At 42.3% G+C, this 19,474-nt stretch overlaps 1 protein-coding gene across 1 annotated transcript in view; it reads right to left on the bottom strand.

Moving 5' to 3' along the window:
- chrna11 (cholinergic receptor, nicotinic, alpha 11) overlaps positions 1 to 19,474 on the bottom strand; it is a 37,700-nt gene that overhangs the window by 6,282 nt on the left and 11,944 nt on the right. Inside the window, exons 6-9 of the mRNA XM_061741775.1 lie at positions 18,801 to 18,968; positions 17,148 to 17,342; positions 10,333 to 10,419; positions 936 to 1,045 (exon numbers count right to left, since the gene is read on the bottom strand). Of these exons, the coding sequence (XP_061597759.1) occupies positions 936 to 1,045; positions 10,333 to 10,419; positions 17,148 to 17,342; positions 18,801 to 18,968 (560 nt within the window). The remainder of the gene's footprint in view (positions 1 to 935; positions 1,046 to 10,332; positions 10,420 to 17,147; positions 17,343 to 18,800; positions 18,969 to 19,474) is intronic.

The raw sequence follows: 19,474 nt of genomic DNA, 5'->3' as shown, positions 1-19,474 counted from the left end.
CTCTACCCTTTACGCATGGTAAACTCCCATCAAATTTAAAAAAAAAAGGAAAAGGCTGCCTGTCCCCTGAAAGGGCAAACGGGTCCAGCAGCATCCAGATGGGCCTCTGAGATTTAATGAGAGCTAATGTCCAGATGATTCCTCAATTAGTCTGCAGAGTATGTTTACAAGTCCGCTTGTGTTGCTGCAACCACTGATGTTGTTTCTGAGCAGACTTTAATTATGAACGCTTTTTATCCAATGCCCTCATCTGAACTTGATCAATTAGCGCGTTAATTGCTCACTGGACGATATGAACAGGCCTTTTATCGGTAGGACATCCTTGTCCGGTGTCCAAAAATTGCAGCATTTGCAAGCAACTCGTACACATCCTGTATGAATGACTGCAGTGCAGTTGTGAACTGTGCCATCCAATATTTCAGCGGTTCGTTACTAGACAGAAAATTATTAAATGGCTTTATTTCACAGTTCACTCTTTTCGGTGCACATTAGAAGAAAAAAAAAACTGTTAGAAGACAAGAAGCATTGAAGCCTTAAACAGAGCGCGAGAAAAATAAAAAGAGGCACAGAGTCAAACTGAATCCACCCACATATCCAGAGTGCTTTGAAATGCACTCCCGCTGAAGTCGGTGCTGAGGCATTTGATGAACACACCGAGGCAGACTGACACTGCCAGATGAGTCACAGTCGAGCAAGTCGGAGAATAAAGGGAGAAACTGCTAGAAGAGTATACACTGCACTAACGAACGGGAAAAGGGTTATAGAAAACGGCAGAGTGGGTGACATCTACGACCGTGGGAGGGAGTTTAACAAAAGACATTTATTTTTAACGGAAACCAGAAGACCCAACTTTCACTTTAGAAAAGCGAGTAGCATAATGTGAATGTTTTGTCGTGTTCCTGGGGTCAGGAGGAGCCGTGTAAGCGCAGCCTCACCCATTTTGGCATGTTTCCTCCATTGGGATCGTGGTGATGATACTGCAGAACCACCACGGTGGCGATGACTGACATCCCGACGATGATCATTATACTGGCAAAGTACTGACCTGCGGAAGAGGAGGAGCAGTGTTATATTTTATTTAGAAGGGATTTTCTCCACAACATAATTTCCTGTCGACCCCTGAGCGACCACAGACCTGACATCATGCAAAAACCAACACGTCTACTTATTGTGAACAATATTATGAATGAAATCTGGAACTTTCCTTTTAGTATTTAGGGCCTGAGCACTTACAGTGCGAAGGCCCTATTGTATCTGAAGGAATTTATTTTTCCGACGAAAGGAGGGCCTTTTTGCCCCCCTAAACGTGCCCCAAAAGTCACCAAATTTTGCACCAAGCCAGGCCTGTTGAAAAATATCATATTTAATGGTTTACATTAATGGGCATGGCCTAATGACTCAACAGCGCCTCCTAGAAAACTTTGTGCCTCAAGCCCCACAATACGGTTTGACGTACATGCACGAAAATAGGTACACACCTGTATCATGGCACAACTTAAAGAAAAGTCTCTTGGTGCCATGGCCGAAACCGAACAGGAAGTCGGCCATTTTGAATTAAGCGTGTAATTTTGGCGCAATTTATGCCATTTCTTCGGCAGTTAATACAGCCCGAACCGTAACGTGCACCCAGGTGTGTTATACATCAAAATGTGCGTCTCCATCCTGCGACGATGCGCATTACTTTTCTCAGTCAAAAGCGTTACCGTGGCGACGATAGACACCAAAAAGCGTGCCCCCCCTTCATCTGATTGGTCCATATTCAATAGTTCCTACTTTCTGCCATAACTTTTGAATGGTTTCACATAGAGAGTCGTGGGTGGTTTCATCCACTAAATGTCCAGGCCTGAAGAATCTACAAGCAAGTCATACAAGCTTCAACTGCAGCCTGAACGTGCACAAGGGTGCGAGGGCCCGTTAATCGCTGCTTGCAGATTTAATTTGTTCTTGTTCCCAGTGCATGCTGAGTGAGATGATCTTACAGACACGTTGAGACTTGGCAAGCGTAAAAAAGGAGTTTTAATTAACAGTTTTATTCGAGGGTAGAATGTTATTTATATATTTATATATCTACCTGCCAACCTGAGATTTGCTAACGACACGACAGCCTCGTTCTACTGTACATTGTTTCTGCAAAATCATGACAAAACTAAGAAGAAAGTAGTTTGTCTTAAGACACATAATGCTGACAGCAACACTTTGATCATTATGATTGTCTTTTTTCATGATTTTAATGACCAGGTTTTGTGTTTTCAGGCAAAAATAGCTTTGCATCTGCTCCTGGATGCAGCGTTGGCTCACGGAAACATTGCTAGCGTATGCCCACAATCAATTTAGTCTATAAAATTTTAGTGTAAGCAGGTGGCTTGAATAAATTATGTTTTGGCACTTTTTTGCCGGGGTGCTTTGCAGCTGTGCTGCTTTGATTGTGTTATATTTTGTGTCTCATGATAAACAGTGGGGAACTTCTTAAACCCTTTGTGAGAAAGCTGGCCGACTGCCGAGGACGGTCGTGTTGGGCGGCTCAGGCTGAAAGTAATCAGATGAAGAAGTTTAGGCTTTTATGGAATTCACTTTCAGAAGATTATTGACTTTTTTTTTTACTTTTCATAGGATGCAACTAAAGCGCCAAAATGTTAAAACTGAGAAATCATTTTTTGAAAAATATGTGGCTAATAGGAATATTTGTAAATTGCTGTATTCTATCATATTAAAAAAAATCCTTTGAGGAGAAAAACTACTAGCAATTAAGCAAATTCTGATTCTTAAAGAACATTTTTACAAGTTAAAAAAAGTGGGACAGACTTACTACTGTGTTGCATCAGCTCCTCCTTTAAAACTTAGGAAACCACGTGAACATAGTAGTTTTTTGAACATTTCTTTTCTCCAATCTCCCTTGATGTAGGATTTCAGCTGCTTGTCACTTCCGAGTCTCCTTTGTTGTATTTTTTATTTCGAAATGTTCCAGGTTTTACCCGTGGCCTCAGTGCAGATGGTTCAGCGTTATGACTCATTCACTTCCAGCCACGATGTTGTAATTTGAGTGTAATCTGTGTAGAATGTTTTAAAAAAAGAACAGGCTACCAAAAGCGACTTTAACTTTTGTCTTGCTGGACAACAAGACATCTTTTTGTCTTTTCTTTTTTTTTTGCAACAAGGCACCAAGTGCCATTCTGTCTGGATTTTGTCTAAATATGTGTATTTCTTCGATGTTACCAACAAACCTTGAGCCCAGGCAGTTATTTTTCACTGCTCAATAATGTTTTTAAGTCTTGTCCCCCGCTAGCAGTGACTTCCTTCTCATCATTTATTTTCAAAAAAGACTGTTATTCTTCTTTCCTCCGACCATGTTGTTGAAGTAGTTGCTGGGCCTTTCCAATCTTTTGTTCCCCCTTTCTCAACTTTATTGAAACATATTTGTACTATTTCAAAATTGAATCTAGATTTTAATTCATGTACAGGACTGTCTCAGACGCAGTAGATAGGTACCGGCAGGCCAAGCGGGCCGCGGCTCGGGCGGTCCTGGAGGCAAAAACTCGGGTCTGGGAGGAGTTCGGGGAGGCCATGGAGGAGGACTTTCGGTCGGCCTCGAGGAAATTCTGGAGGACCGTTCGGCGCCTCAGAAGGGGGAAGCAGTACTCTGCAGGCACCGTTTATGGTGCTGGTTGGGAGCTGTTGACCTCGACTGGGGACATTGTCGGACGGTGGAAGGAATACTTTGAGGATCTCCTTAACCCGACTGACATGCCTTCCACTGAGGAAGCAGAGGGTTGGGGCTCGGAGGCGTGCTCATCCATCACCCAAGCCGAGGTCACCGAGGTGGTTCATAAGCTCCTCGGTGGCCGGGCACCGGGGGTGGCTGAGATTCGCCCTGAGTACCTCAAGTCTCTGGATGTCGTAGGGCTGTCTTGGTTGACACGCCTCTGCGACATCGCATGGAGGAAGGGGACAGTACCGCTGGGGTGGCAAACCGGGGTGGTGGTCCCTCTGTTTAAAAAGGGGGACCGGAGAGTGTGTTCCAACTACAGGGGGATCACACTTCTCAGCCTCCCGGGGAAAGTCTACGCCAGGGTACTGGAGAGGAGAATACGGCCGATAGTCGAACCTCGGATTCAGGAGGAACAATGCGGTTTTCGTCCCGGTCGTGGAACACTGGACCAGCTCTATACCCTCCGCAGGGTGCTCGAGGGTTCATGGGAATTTGCCCAACCAGTCTACATGTGTTTTGTGGATCTGGAGAAGGCATTTGACCGTGTCCCTCGTGCCATTCTGTGGGGGGTGCTGAGTGAGTATGGAGTCCGGGGCCCTCTACTAAGGGCTGTCCGGTCTCTGTATGATCGAAGCAGGAGTCTGGTTCGCATTGCCGGCAGTAAGTCAGACTTGTTCCCAGTGCATGTTGGACTCCGGCAGGGCTGCCCTTTGTCACCGGTCCTGTTCATAATTTTTATGGACAGGATTTCTAGGCGCAGCCAGGGGCCGGAGGGGATCCGGTTTGGGGACCTCAGGATTTCATCTCTGCTTTTTGCAGATGATGTTGTCCTGTTGGCTTCATCAGACCGGGACCTTCAGCATGTGCTGGGGCGGTTTGCGGCCGAGTGCGATGCGGCAGGGATGAGAATCAGCACCTCCAAGACCGAGGCCATGGTTCTCGACCGGAAAAGGGTGGCATGCCTTCTCCGGGTGGGTGGGGAAGTCCTGCCTCAGGTGGAGGAGTTCAAGTATCTCGGGATCTTGTTCACGAGTGAGGGAACAATGGAGTGTGAGATTGACAGACGGATCGGTGCAGCGTTCGCAGTAATGCGGTCGATGTACTGGACCGTCGTGGTGAAGAGGGAGCTGAGTCGAAAGGCGAAGCTCTCGATTTACCGGTCAATCTACGCCCCTACCCTCATCTATGGTCATGAACTTTGGGTAGTGACCGAAAGGACAAGATCGCGGATACAAGCGACCGGGATGAGTTTCCTCCGCAGGGTGGCTGGACGCTCCCTTAGAGATAGGGTGAGGAGCTCGGAGTCGAGCCGCTGCTCCTTCACATTGAGAGGAGTCAGCTGAGGTGGCTTGGGCATCTGTACCGGATCCTCCTGGACGCCTCCCTAGGGAGGTGTTCCAGGCATGTCCCACCGGGAGGAGACCCCGGGGAAGACCCAGGACACGCTGGAGAGACTATGTCTCTCTGCTGGCCTGGGAACGCCTCGGACTCCCCCCGGAAGAGCTGGAGGAAGTGTCTGGGGTGAGGGAAGTCTGGGCATCTCTGCTGAGACTGCTGCCCCCGCGACCCGGGAACGGATAAAGCGGGAGAAGATGAAGATGACTGCCTCAGAAAATTAGAATATTGTGATTTTCTGTAATGCAATTACAAAAACAAAAATGTCATACATTCTGGATTCATTACAAATCAACTGAAATATTGCAAGCCTTTTATTATTTTAATATTGCTGATTATGGTTTACAGTTTAAGAAAACTCAAATATCCTATTAGAATATTCTGGGAATCTTAATCTTAAACTGTAAGCCATAATCAGCAATATTAAAATAATAAAAGGCTTGCGATATTTCAGTTGATTTGTAATGAATCCAGAATGTATGACATTTTAGTTTTTGTAATTGCGTTACAGAAAATAAAGGACTTTATCACAATATTCAAATTTTCTGAGACAGTCCTGTAATTATTATGTTATAGCTTACATTTGACACTATCTCAGCTTTCTGCTCAGAAAGCTCTGATTCTGTTACTTCTGTCATTTCAGCAGAGCGAAGACATTAAAAGATTGGAGCAGTTCAAATTCACATTAGTCTCTTACACCTAAGCAGCAAAAACGAGAGGAATGGATCCATAGAGACGCTCATGGTTTTCCAAGCTTGTAGAGACATGAACAAATTAGTGTCTACCCCTCCACTGAAGAGACAAAACCCCACAGTCACACATCAGCCACATCGGTAACCGGAAACTGACACAGGTAATAATAAAACATGCAGTAATTTATGAAAAATGAATCAGCAGTCAGTCTTGCAGTCAGTCTGCATAATTAAACGGTGAGTCAATCAGTCATCATTCTGCTGTTTGGACCAGAGAAAACGAAGGAGAGAGTCGTCTGAAGAGGCCTGCAAGAAAACTATAGATAAGCATGTTAAGACCATCTCCAACCAGCTGTTCCTTTGACTACAGTTGCAAATGTATTCAGAAGTTTAGGGTCCACAAGGCTGCAAACAACATGCCTGGATGTGGACGCAAGAGGGAAGAGATGACTCATACAAATAGTAAACTAAGAGCCCAAAACAACCTCCAAAGAGATTCAAGGAGAACTCCAATGTCAAGGTACATCTGTCAAGGTTTGACATTCCCCCCAGCTTTTCAGTTTCTGTTTCCCCGCCTGTGTCCCATCTGCCCTGATTGTGTCTGAACCTGTGTCTCGTCATGTCTTGTTATCCCCTGTGTATATCTGGTCTTGTCATTCTCTTGTTCCCTGTCGGTCTGTACTGGTCTTCCCTCCATGTTTCCTGCCACGGTTGTCCTCCAAGTTTTTTGATCCCTTTAGTTTGTTTTGATCCTGCCAAGCAGCGCTTTGTTTTTGCCTTTTGTTAAATAAATGCTGTTTTTTGCCGACTCCCGCCTCCCGCCTCCTGCTCTCCTGCGTTTGGGTCCACACCTTACACTCTAGACGTGACAAAATCAGCGTCAGATCACACCATCCTTCATGGTTTTAACCAAAGTAAACGACTGAGGAGGACTCCATTGTTGAAAGAAAATCGTAAAAACGCCCAAACTGTAATTTGTTCAAACGTAGGGAGAATGTCTTTTGCACAGATGAAACAAAACTGGAGCTTTCTTTAAGGCAACGTTTACACATAGTATTTACAAAAACTGATATTTCCCCATCTACGTTTTTAAAAATACCCTCGTTTACACGAACCAGCATAAATACTCTGTTAAGGTGCTATGAGCAGCCAAACCTGCAGGGGGCAGTGTAACGAGAAGATAAAGTCATGCTAGACAATCAGAATCCTGGAAAAAAACATCAACAAATGACACGAGTAACTTCCAGTTACTTCCAAGATGAACGAGAGTCTTTGGTTTGGAGTGACAGAGAAGTTTTTTTCTTCTTTTTTTCTCTTCTTTTTTTCCTTTTTTCTTTTTTCCTTTTTTCTCTTTTTTTCCCTCTTTTTCCTTTTTTCTCTTTTTTTCCTTTTTTTCTTCATTTTCCCTTTTTTTCTTTTTTTCCTTTTTCCTTTCCTTTTTAATCTCGACATTTCGGCTTTTTTCTCAACATTTTTACTTTTTTCTCGACATTTCGACGTTTTTCTCGACATTTCGACATTTTTCTCGACATTTCGACATTTTTCTCGAAATTGTACTTCAACATTAATCTCGACATTTCGGCTTTTTTCTCAACATTTTTACTTTTTTCTCGACATTTCGACATTTTTCTCGAAATTGTACTTCAACATTAATCTCAACATTTCAACTTTTTTTCTTGAAACTTCGACTTTTTCTCAACATTTTGACTTTTTTCTTGAAGTGCATAATCTAAGGCTTATACAAGAATTAATGTTTTGTGGCTCCAGACATATTTTTTTTTTTTGTGTTTTTGATCCAATATGGCTCTTTCAACATTTTGGGTTGCCGACCCCTGGTCTAGATCCTATTAAATATCTGTGAAAAAAGGTCCAACATGTAGTCAAATCTGAGACGGCTGAAGACCTTTGCTCATGAGGAGTGAAGCAGAGTACCTGTCCTCAGGGGCAGAAGGCTCATGGAGAGCCCCAGAAATGGCTTGATTGCAGTGAATGCTCTCAAAGGGTTGTGGTATAAATTTTAAACATTGAGTGTCCCATCACCTTTACCCGGCCAGTTCCATTGATTTAGTCTTTTTAATAGAGTCTGTTTAACCACAATCCAAAAGCAATGTCGGATTTTCGTTAGCCATGTTTGTTAATTTATTATCTATTATTTCGTTGTCAGTTTCAAGTTACTTCAGTGATACATTTTTATGGTTTTCTTTCTTTAATGGGTATCAATACATGTCCTCATGTATGTGGGATAGTAACTGACATGATAATATCATTACAGCTGTCTGTTCCATCACTTCAGCTTTCCCATCGTTGGTATTACAACAAAAAGCCTCCCTCGTCCACTTAATCCCCAAAACGTTGCTTTTTAGAGCCAATCCCAATGTTCACCCTACTTTCTACCACTAGCCCTAAAAATGAGTAGGGCCCTTGTAATGTTCCCTAGGGATTGGGACACCACTTGCTACGTCACTGCGTGGTTTACGTTCGGGTACGTAAGCGACTGCGTAGTTACATTTGCACATACGTCACACCATATCAGGAAGCCCAGAGATAAAAACTGTTTTAATTTCTGCTGTAGCGCTGTTAATATGCCACTTTATTAAGTTTTAATATTTTTTCAGGCGTAAAAGTAACCGTTAAGATCCCCAACCTGGGCTCAGTTTATCCAAATAACGCCTGTTAAGAAATTTGATCCGATGTTTTCGGGATGAGAAGAGCCGCCGGCTCGGGAGCTGATTTATGGTTCCGGGTTAAATCGCGTTGGTGTAAGATCTGAAGATACAACACAACAACGAGCAAGTGAATGATTATGTACATTCACTGAGTGAATATTATGAAAGTAAAATATATATTTCTCGCTAGAAATGTAATCAAAACGCATTTTTATGCAGAAACTAACTCAAAATATTGATTTTATACACTAAAAATGAGAAATGTCCGCCATGTTTTTTTGTTTGATTCAGTCTGCAAATGATGACGTAAAGCATTCTGGGAAATTTTTTCTAGCCCTCCGTCATGAAGTCAGCATCTGAAATCCGTAGCTTTTAAGGGCTAGATTCATACCCCCTACCCCTCGTTATGTCCACTACCCCTACATGCAAAGAGGAATTGGGACACCACTACCCTCACGGGAACGCACAAAATCTAGGGGTCGGGCTGAAAAGTAGGACTAGGGGGGGATTGGGACTGGGCCATACTGTCTGGATGGGCCTTCTGGTAAGAATCACAAATTCAGGTCAGCTGCAACAGCGTCTTAGTTTAGTGGCACATTCCTCTGTGCCACATCTTGAATACACAAGCATGGATACGGCTGAGTGACTCAAGCTCTGAGGTGCTTCACCTTTGACCCCCCGGTCCATCTCTGCCCCCTGCGAGCGGGACAGCGAGGTGTGACGGAGGTGTATCAGACCAACCTTGGACACACGGAGTGAAAACGGCTGAAAATACTCAACTTTCTGCAGCATCTTCAGTGACATTGATTTCCTATTGACAGCCGTTAAATGTTGCCATGACAGCAGCGTCTAAAGGAGTGCTGGGAGTCCGTCTAACCAGTACTCCAGTTGTAAAAAGAAATCAGGGGGGATGGTGGATTTTATCATATGGGGACAGATAATTTGTGCTGATTACAAATAATATAATATATTACAAATAATAGCAGTGACCAAAACACCTGCAGAAATACTGCAGGAATGACATAGCAGCAGTTAAATGCAGCCTTCTGTAAGCTTTAAATATCCACTGGGCTTACATCAAATACATCAAAACACAACAATAAAAAACACTTTTCTGAACTTATCAATATGATTCTGTCCTTCACAGGATAAGTAAAATGGATCACTGCAAAAACTCAAAATCTTAACCAGGGGCAAACACTGACGCTGACGCTGAACAATGGTGAGTGGTGCGACAAGACTGGGGCGGGGTTTGCTTTTTTTACCTGCTTCTTCAGCTGGAACACTAGAAAGCTCCTGGAAACGGTCTAATAAAATAAATAATGTTGACGTGCACACATCAGGGGAGGGAAAGAGATTTTGTGAAAATTCAGAACATCCTGAGCATTTAAATCACGCGACCGGTCGCATGAGTGATCAGCTGTTTCCTCACTGCAAAAACTCTAAATCTTAACAAGAATATTTGTCTTATTTCTAATTAAAATGTCTCAATTTAGTAAAAAAAAAAATCTCATTACACTTAAAACAAGACTCATCACTGGAAAAAACAACAAGATTTTCACTTGAAATGAGTAGAAAAATCAGATTTTCCTACTTGTTTCAAGTGAAAATTGACTTGGAACAGGTGAAAATTGTCAAATAAGTTATTTTTCTGGTGTTATTTTTCTGGTGATGACTCTAAATGTTGAAATAGCAGTAAAACCACATTCACTGATGAAATGACATAAGGGATGAAAAGAGGGGATGGCAGTTTTACAGAGGGGATGATTTGGACCGTTTTTATTTCAGGGGGGCTCCCCCTGATCCCCCCTCAACTCCAGTACTGCGTCTAACAGACATGAAAACACACTTCTGCTTTGCTTTTTTTACGTACCTATGAGAGGGACAGAGTCCGACGTGGCAGGCATGATTTCTGCAACCAGCAACATGAAAACAGTGAGAGACAGCAACACGGTGATCCCTGCAGACAGACAAACACACAGACACTTCTTAATACTTCAGTTACATTTAGTTCAATATTCAATATTGTGGTTAAGCTTTTCCATCCAAAGAGAAACTCTAACGGTGTGTTTGGTGTTGTGATGAATGGCCCCACTCAGGATGAGCTGCTCTTCGATTTATGTAAATGACCTGCTTTTGCTCAAACCATGAATTATCTCTCGACATTCTGTACCTGGACCGGAAGAAAGCAATTATACCACACGGCAAAAACAACCGCTTCTTAAGCTGCTCGGCCTCTTGCACGTGAACACACACTTCACACCTTCCTACTGTGAAGTCTGTCTTCATCTGTCCAGCCTGGCACCATCCGTCTCACGTGTCCAGCAGATAGGATTTAAGGACTGCTGCGCTGGCATAACTGTTCCCGTGGCGCAATCAATTCAACTCCAGCCCTTAAATGCTTTAAGGATGCTAGATAAATTGAAGATACCTATTTTATGTTGGATTTACTCCTCATGAATGAAGTCTCTCCTTGTAAAAAGCATGCTTGTGTAACCCCGAAGACCCGGCCACTTTGTTCCTGGGGCTCCTCCATCAAGCAAAGTGACAGTCCAGAGTGTTTTCCTGGAAGGCAGTCTATAAGCCCTCTTGCACTAATCAATTCACTAGCCTTAATTACATCAATAGGTTAATTGTTCGCGTATGTGTGGCTTTTTTTCCTGCCGGACTTTGGGGAAATGCTGCATAATGCTTCCTGTATTGGAGTTGAGGATATGCCTAGACCAGGGGTCGGCAACCCAAAATGTTGAGAGAGCCGTATTGGATCAAAAACACAAAAAAACAAATATGTCTGGAGCCGCAAAACATTAAGTCTTGTATAAGCCTTAGAATGAAGGCAAATCATGCTGCATGTATCTATATTAGTTATAACTGGGGGAAGTTTTTTTTTTTTTATTATGCACTTCGAGAAAAAAGTCAAAATGTTGAGAAAAAGTCGAAATTTCAAGAAAAAAGTCGAAATGTCGAGATTAATGTTGATGTACAATCTCGAGAAAAATGCCGAAATGTCGAGAAAAAAGTCAAAATTCAGAGAAAAAAGTCAAAATGTTGAGATTAAAAAGGAAAGGAAAAAGGAAAAAAAGAAAAAAAGGGAAAAAGAAGAAAAGGAAAAAAAGAGAAAAAAAGGAAAAAAATGAAAAAAAGAGAAAAAAAGGAAAAAAGAAGAGAAAAAAAGGAAAAAAGAAGAGAAAAAAAGAAGAAAAAAAGGGAAAAAAAAGGTCAAACATTTTTGAAAAAGCTCCAGGAGCCACTAGGGCGGCGCTAAAGAGCCGCATGTGGCTTTAGAGCCACGGGTTGCTGATCCCTGTTCTAGACAGTGATGCCATGGATTACCTCCCACTCAGACTGGAATCATCAATCAGACAATCAACAACATGTAAAACATACTTGAATTATGTCTTCAATAGACAGCGTTATGGTTTAAAAGCATTTGAGTCGATTCTGTATAATCAGGGTCTTTTATCTGTCTGTTAAAAAAGATCAGTTAAGCGCAGTACTTGAGTTGTAAAAAAAAAATCAGGGGGGATGGTGGATTTTATCATATGGGGACAGATAATTTGTGCTGATTACAAATAATATAATATATTACAAATAATAGCAGTGACCAAAACACCTGCAGAAATACTGCAGGAATGACATAGCAGCAGTTAAATGCAGCCTTCTGTAAGCTTTAAATATCCACTGGGCTTACATCAAATACATCAAAACACAACAATAAAAAACACTTTTCTGAACTTATCAATATGACTCTGTCCTTCACAGGATAAGTAACATGGATCACTGCAAAAACTCAAAATATTAACAAGAATATTTGTCTTATTTCTAGTTAAAATGTCTCATTTTAGTAAAAAATTCTCATTACACTTAAAACAAGACTCTTCATTGGAAAAAACAACAATTTTCACCTGTTTCAAGTAGATTTTCACTTGAAATAAGTAGAAAAATCTGCCAGTGGAACAAGATTTTTTTGCTTGTAATAAGAAGATAAATCTTGTCCCACTGGCAGATTTTTCTACTTATTTCAAGTGAAAATTTACTTGAAACAGGTGAAAATTGTCAAATAAGTTATTTTTCTGGTGTTATTTTTTTGGTGATGACTCTAAATGTTGAAATAGCAGTAAAACCACATTCATTGATGAAATGACATAAGGGATGGAAAGGGGGGATGGCAGTTTTACAGGGGGATGATTTTGACTGTTTTTATTTCAGGGGGGGATCCCCCCTCATCCTCCCTCAACTCCAGTACTGGCTAAGAGTGATTAAACAATGCAGAAAAAGGTTAAAAACACAGGTTGCCAGCTGTTTTTGTTATTCAACATCTGAAACACTTCCACCCTTATCCAAACTGAGGTTATTTTTGTTAGTCACCTTATTGTTGTAGCTCTGTCAGAAAATCTGGAGTCTTAAATATCACTCATCTTCAGACAAAAGATGAGACTGATAATGGAATAGACTTTGCAGCAAAGCATCCTGTCTTTTCTAGCGTATAAATGTCTCATCTGATAGTTTCTGTTTTGTGCTTTCCTCACTCGTCCTCATTCATCCCACTGCTCTCCATTCCTCCCCCTCAAGTTTCTCATCTGTCCGTCTTCTCTAATCCCTCACTTCTAAGCTGTGCATCCTCCCTCTTTGCCTCCTTCATGCATCCCGACAGGCCCCTCTGCTACTTCTGTGCTTCTTTCTTTTATTGATTGATTTGGTTTGGATGAGCGTTCAGTCTTAGGCAGTAAAATTCATAGTTTCTTTATGGAGACTTCATGGGATGAAAAATGGCATGTAATTGAGCTTTTTCTTTAATTTTTCAATCCATTACACACAAATGCGTCCTTACTGAGAACACTAACAGCCTGGGTCGGAATAATTGACCACATATCTGTTTGACTTAATTGGCCAAACACTGGTGTTTTGTCAGGTGCTCTTTAACTTATTCTTTCTTTTTCTATACTAATTTTTATGCAGTATTCCATCAACCTGCCAAGGGACTACAGGTGGAAAATAGCTAGTTGCTACAACCTGGCACAATGCATATTCTCTTGCAAAAGATTAATGTTTTATAGTGCACTGTCGCTGTTTTGAAATAAATACATAAATTACAAAAGTGTGGTTTGTAGAGGTGCCACTGCTTAAAAACAGAGCAGAACTGCAGTAAAGTCACCAAACCTCAGGTCTGAGTCTCTTCAGTGTTCGTTCAAGTCATTAAACAAAAACTCAAGTCTTTTTTAAAACACATTTTGAGGATTTTATAAAATATAGATGTTCTTAGTACACTGAATAGCAATTTTTTTTCCCATCAATAAAACTTACACAAAACAAATGAACAGCTTAACTCCAAGGTCAACTGCACCATTTGCCTCCTGTTAACATCAACAGGCTGCAGACAACAAAAATGAGTTCTAAGTTTATCATCCAGCAAGCCCCACATGGACATTCCCAAGCTTCATGCATGTATGACCCAAGCTGATGATCTTAATGTAGATATTACCTAAGATATTATGCCAAATCATTATGGCATGTAAATATTTGTTTTTAATCAGGACTCAATATCTAATGTTCAGGTCCAAATGCAGTTAGTGCACAAGTTCTGGTTTTTAACTTGTTGACTGCTTGCTTTGTTGTCTTTTTATGTTTCTAATTGAAAATTGTTTGTATTTCTTTGATTTCCTTTCCAATTGTTTTGTTGTTTGTTTTTTTTGTTTTTCCTTTTCATTTATTTATTTTATTATTTTTATTTTTTTTCCCATTCTTGTTATCTTAAAGGAGCATGAGGCTCCTTTTAAGAAATGAGACTCTCTAGCGCCACCCTTCGCCACGACGGCAGTCGGGGGTACTGCAGCCAACAGTGAAGCCGGCACGGGAGAACGGGGAGAACGCACATGCAGCGTCATGTGACGTCACATCCGCAGGACAGCGCGGGAAATTTGGGCCCCGAATTGCAGCACATTTTGCAGCAACAGCCTGTTCAAGGCAACGGAGAGATACAAGAGGAAACATTCTTTTGGGTTTGGAACGCTTCATCTGACATTATTACTAGAAAACTTAAAACGTATACAATTTTTTTTCATAAATCCAGCCTCAAGCTCCTTTAATATTTTATTGCTCTCTATTCTATTCAAAAGCTGCCTATGGACAAGTGTTCCGAATTAGCACTTGTGCTAAAACACTTAAACAATGCATCTGGTTTGTCCAATGTAATTGCTATGTCCATATCCAATAAACATAAAAGAAAGAAAGAATTCCAAGTCCAAAAGTCCAAAACAGAGCTTAAGTCTGAGTGAGGTCACAAGTCTGAAACACAGCTTTACAAAATGTAATTATGGATTAAGGCCTGGTTACAGGTCTGCTCAAGAAAGATGGAGAAGTCTAGACCTTGGGAGAAACATGACATGAGTATGAAAGCCTGTTGGAAAATGATCAGACCAGTGGTTTCTAGAAGTAGCAGCAAGAGACAGGATGGCTAGTGAATGTATCCCATCTTTAAAATGACCCCCTCAGTTCTGGACAACACCTGTGGGATCATGGGACGTGATGATTTGGAGCAGCGTCGCTGCTGCAGAGCCTGCAGGTTCCTCAGGGGCAAACACTGACGCTGACGCTGAACAATGGTGAGTGGTGCGACAAGACCGGGGCGGGGTTGGCTTTTTTTACCTGCTTCTTCAGCTGGAACACTAGAAAGCTCCTAATAAAATAAATAATGTTGACGTGCACACATCAGGGGATGGAAATAGGTTTCGTGAAAATTCAGAACATCCTGAGCATTTAAATCACGCGACTGGTCGCATGAGTGATCAGCTGTTTCCTCACTGCAAAAACTCTAAATCTTAACAAGAATATTTGTCTTATTTCTAATTAAAATGTCTCATTTTTAGTCAAAAAAATCTCATTACACTTAAAACAAGACTCATCACTGGAAAAAACAACAATTTTCACCTGTTTCAAGTAGATTTTCATTTAAGATAAGTAGAAAAATCTGCCACTGGAACAAGATTTTTTTGCTAGTAATGAGAAGATAAATCTTGTCCCACTGGCAGATTTTTCTACTTATTTCAAGTGAAAATTTACTTGAAACAGGTGAAAATTGTCAAATAACAAGTTATTTTTCTGGTTATGACTTGTTTTAAGTGTAATGAGATTTTTGAATAAAAATGAGACATTTTAACTAGAAATAATTTTGGCTCTTTTGGCTCTTTCAGAGCTGCCTGACGTGGCTGAAGGATCAAGCAAGGCGATCAATGCTCTGACTTTAATGTTTGAGGAGCAGAGCCGTAAGCTGGATGCGATTCTCGAACAGAATCGCAGGCTAGCAGCGGTTTTTGAGCTCATTGGCAAGATTGATAACACCTTGGAGAAGTTGGAAGCTCGGCTTGGCGGGAAGTGATCACAAATTCGTCTGATTGGAGTTGCCATTGATGAACCAGAGACTGAAGGCAGAGGGAAAATGACTGAGGCTGCCTGTTTTCAATATAATTGTTGATTCTATAATTTGCCCTTGACAGAGCAGTCTTAGGCCGATCGCTCCTGGTCACAATCTTCCTGGTGGAATGTAAACACGATGACTCTGCCCCCCCCCCCCCCCCCACTAACCCTCCCCCTCTCCCACGACCACCTGCGGATCCCTGTCTCAGAACTGCACCGAGCCGCCTGATAACATCAAGGACATTTGGCTGAGAGCAGCTCTGGGCGAAGGTTCACGGAGGGACTCATCGCTTCACAGACACTTACTGATAAATACACACACCTCCCTCAACTCAACGCCTTCCTCGGCCCCTCCCTGTTATCACCAGCCCCCCCCCCCCAACGCAGTCAACAGGTTTGAGAGCCGCGCCACTGGCTGCGGTGCTCACTTGGGGTACTGTGCCGGAAACCCCACACACACACACACACACACACACACACATGTGCAAGCCTTGTGATGTTAAATTTGTCATGTTGCTTTCTGTGCAGAGGTGTTTTTTTTGCACTTTCACACTGTGAATTTATACACAGTATGAGGATGCCTTTTTTTCCCCTCCTCCCTCCCCCATCCCCAATGTCATTCTTTCTGATCCGTTTTCACCAGTTGACTCATGTCTTATATTATTTGTTTTGTCTGTGCCCTGGTTGTCATCTCACTGTGCTGGGATGCCAGACTGGAGACAATAAAGGCTATTCATTGATTCATTCATTCATTCATAAGACAAATATTCCTGGTAAGATTTTGAGTTTTTGCAGTGCTTGTATGGAGAATCAACATGATCAATATTTTGCTGATGCACAACTATCACAATATACTCAGAGGTGAGAAAATCATATAGATCTCTCACTATTATCCTTTCGTATATCTTGTATTTCATTGCTGTCTTCTTTATGATGTCAAACATGACTCTGTCCACACAGCCATGTTAAGCATGTCCTTTATCTAATACTTTCTTCATCGTGCAGCTCAGACCTTTTCTGCCAACCGAGTGAATGGAAACATGGATGATGCAAAAATTTCAAAGAAGTGCTTTTCAGTTGAGGAAGAATCTGTTAATAGCCCAAAACATTCAATTCTCTTTCATCAAAAACCCAGGTTTTTCAACCAACACTCAAAAAGATATAAAATACAAAGCTTGCCATGTTTAATCAAACCAGTGATCAGAACCACATAATATTCAAAAGCAGGAATCCCAGTAATTCCAGCTCTTTCTCCAGTGTGTCTGATCCACTCACCCAGTGAGATCTTCTCCCCGGAGTCGGCCGGCAGCACAAAGATCAGCAGGGTCATAGACGACAGCAGCACGCAGGGGATGAGCAGGTTCAGAGCGTAGTAGAGCGTCCGCCGCCGGATTGTAATAACAAATGTCACATCCGTGTAGGGCTCCTTGCAGCATTCGTAGAAGACCTCGTTTCTGGTGCCAGGGACACCTGAGAACCCAGAGAATGGAAATGATTCATCTGACAAACAACAGGATGTTCTCAGAATAGGGCTGGGCGATATGGCCTTTTATATAATAATATCTCAATATTTTTAGGCCATGTCACGATACACAATATATATCTCGATATTTTGCCTTAGCCTTGAATTGTCAAGGTTTGACATTCGCCCCAGCTTTCAGTTTCTGTTTTGCCCCGCCTGTGTCCCATCTGCCCTGATTGTCTGCACCTGTGTCTCGTCATGTCTCGTTATCCCCTGTGTATATCTGGTCTTGTCATTCCCTTGTTCCCTGTCGGACCGTACTGTTTTGTTCCTCATGTTTCCTGCCATGTTTTGCCTCCTCAAGTTTTGATCCCTGTTTAGTTTGTTTTTTTGATCCTGCCAAGCAGCGCTTTGTTTTTGCCTTTGTTAATTAAATCCTATTTTTTGCCGACTCCTGCCTCCCGCCTCCCGCTTCCTGCTCTCCTGCGTTTGGGTTACCTTACACTCTAGACGTGACAGAATTAACACTTTGACGCTACAATCACACCAGTATGATGATTCTATATGTCTACATTAAAACATTCTTGTTCATACTGCATTAATATATGCTTGTTTTAAACTTTCATGCAAAAAGGGGTGAAATCACAATTAAGTCAAATTTACCGAAACTGTATTTATTAAACAGTTACTAAGCAGTGAGTGGCACAAAGATAAAAATTGTAATTTCAAAACAGAAGGTGCACATTGCATCTCTCTGTCTGAAGAACATCTGCTAAGAACATGTTCTGGTCCTGGTTTTAATGTTTCATCCTTTCCTCCTTTACTTTGCATCACTTTCACTTACTTTTAGAAATATGACGTCATATAGTCTTGTTTGACTTTGTTTCGATGATAGTGATTGATATCATGTGGCCACATTTAAGCAATGCTAGGTGACGTTTCTCAGCTCTGGAAGAGAAACGCCCGGCTGCGCGCGGACGTGCGTCGCACTGAGCAGATAGTTGGAGCTGCATCAGCGCGGCGTGCCAGGAGAAAACATCCCCTCCCGTCTTTACTAAACCGTCCCAGTTTGCTTTGAAGAGAGTCTGCCGCGCGTAGCAACCGCGTGGATGAACTCACGGCGCAAACAGGGCGAGTTTGGGAAAGTTTAGATGGAAGTGACCGGCGGACCCGGACAGCAGCGCCGACACCGGCTGCTGCTGCTACCTTTCTGCTGGGCGTATGACGATGCACGCATGTGACTGACGTACGTAACTGGGTGCGCTTATTTTATCTCTCAGAGAAGGAGAGACGAGACGAGAGAGTGAGAAAAACCTGGAATTTAATGCCCGGGGCTAAAAGCAAATGCATGACAATGTATACTCGAATATTCACGATCGCACCGAGTAGAAGCCGCGATACCTCAAGTAAACTCGATGTATCGCCCAGTCCTATCTCAGAATGAAAACCGTTGGTCCTAAACCCACCGACGAGGTCCCACTCCCCGTTGGGCATGTAGGCGGAGACGTCAGCGTCGGTCATCTGCAGGTCCATTAGCCAGCCGTCGTACGTCCAGGAGCCAAATTTCAGCTCGCATTTCTGGATGTCGAAAGGAAACCAACGAACATCCACATTGCACGTGCTCATAAAGATTCCTGAGACAAAAAGAGACGAGGAAAGAGGGCAGAGAGTTGTCACTGTGACAATATTTACCTCTACAGTTTCCCTGTGCTGAAAGAGGGAAAGTATGCCCATGCAACGTGCAGGGAGCAGGTCTGTGTCTCTGAATATCAAGTTGAGAGTTAGAGCCAATCACTCCATCACTTGAAGATGTAACAGTTTATACAAAAATTGTGTTGAAAGATGTCACTTTGTAACCGTGAGCGTGTACTGCTATAGGGTTCCTTTTTAATATGGTGCAGGTCCACAGAGACTTTACTGTTTTGAAATTCAGTTTGGAGGGCGAAGGAGAAGAAGAAGCAGAGAATAGATGAGAAAAAGCCTCCGATCAAAGACGTGCATATCAAAATAAAAAAACTGGGAGCAGGACTGTCACTCTTCTCTGCTCTGCCTGCACACGCAGATGTTCACTGAAGCTCAGCAGGAACAGAGGAAAGCAGAAAGAGACGGAGCGTGGTGCCCTAATGAGATTACCACATTT

This window comes from Cololabis saira, chromosome 15, assembly GCF_033807715.1.
Source record: "Cololabis saira isolate AMF1-May2022 chromosome 15, fColSai1.1, whole genome shotgun sequence".
Lineage (NCBI taxonomy): Eukaryota > Metazoa > Chordata > Actinopteri > Beloniformes > Belonidae > Cololabis > Cololabis saira.
This window is presented reverse-complemented; position numbering and strand designations above follow the sequence as displayed.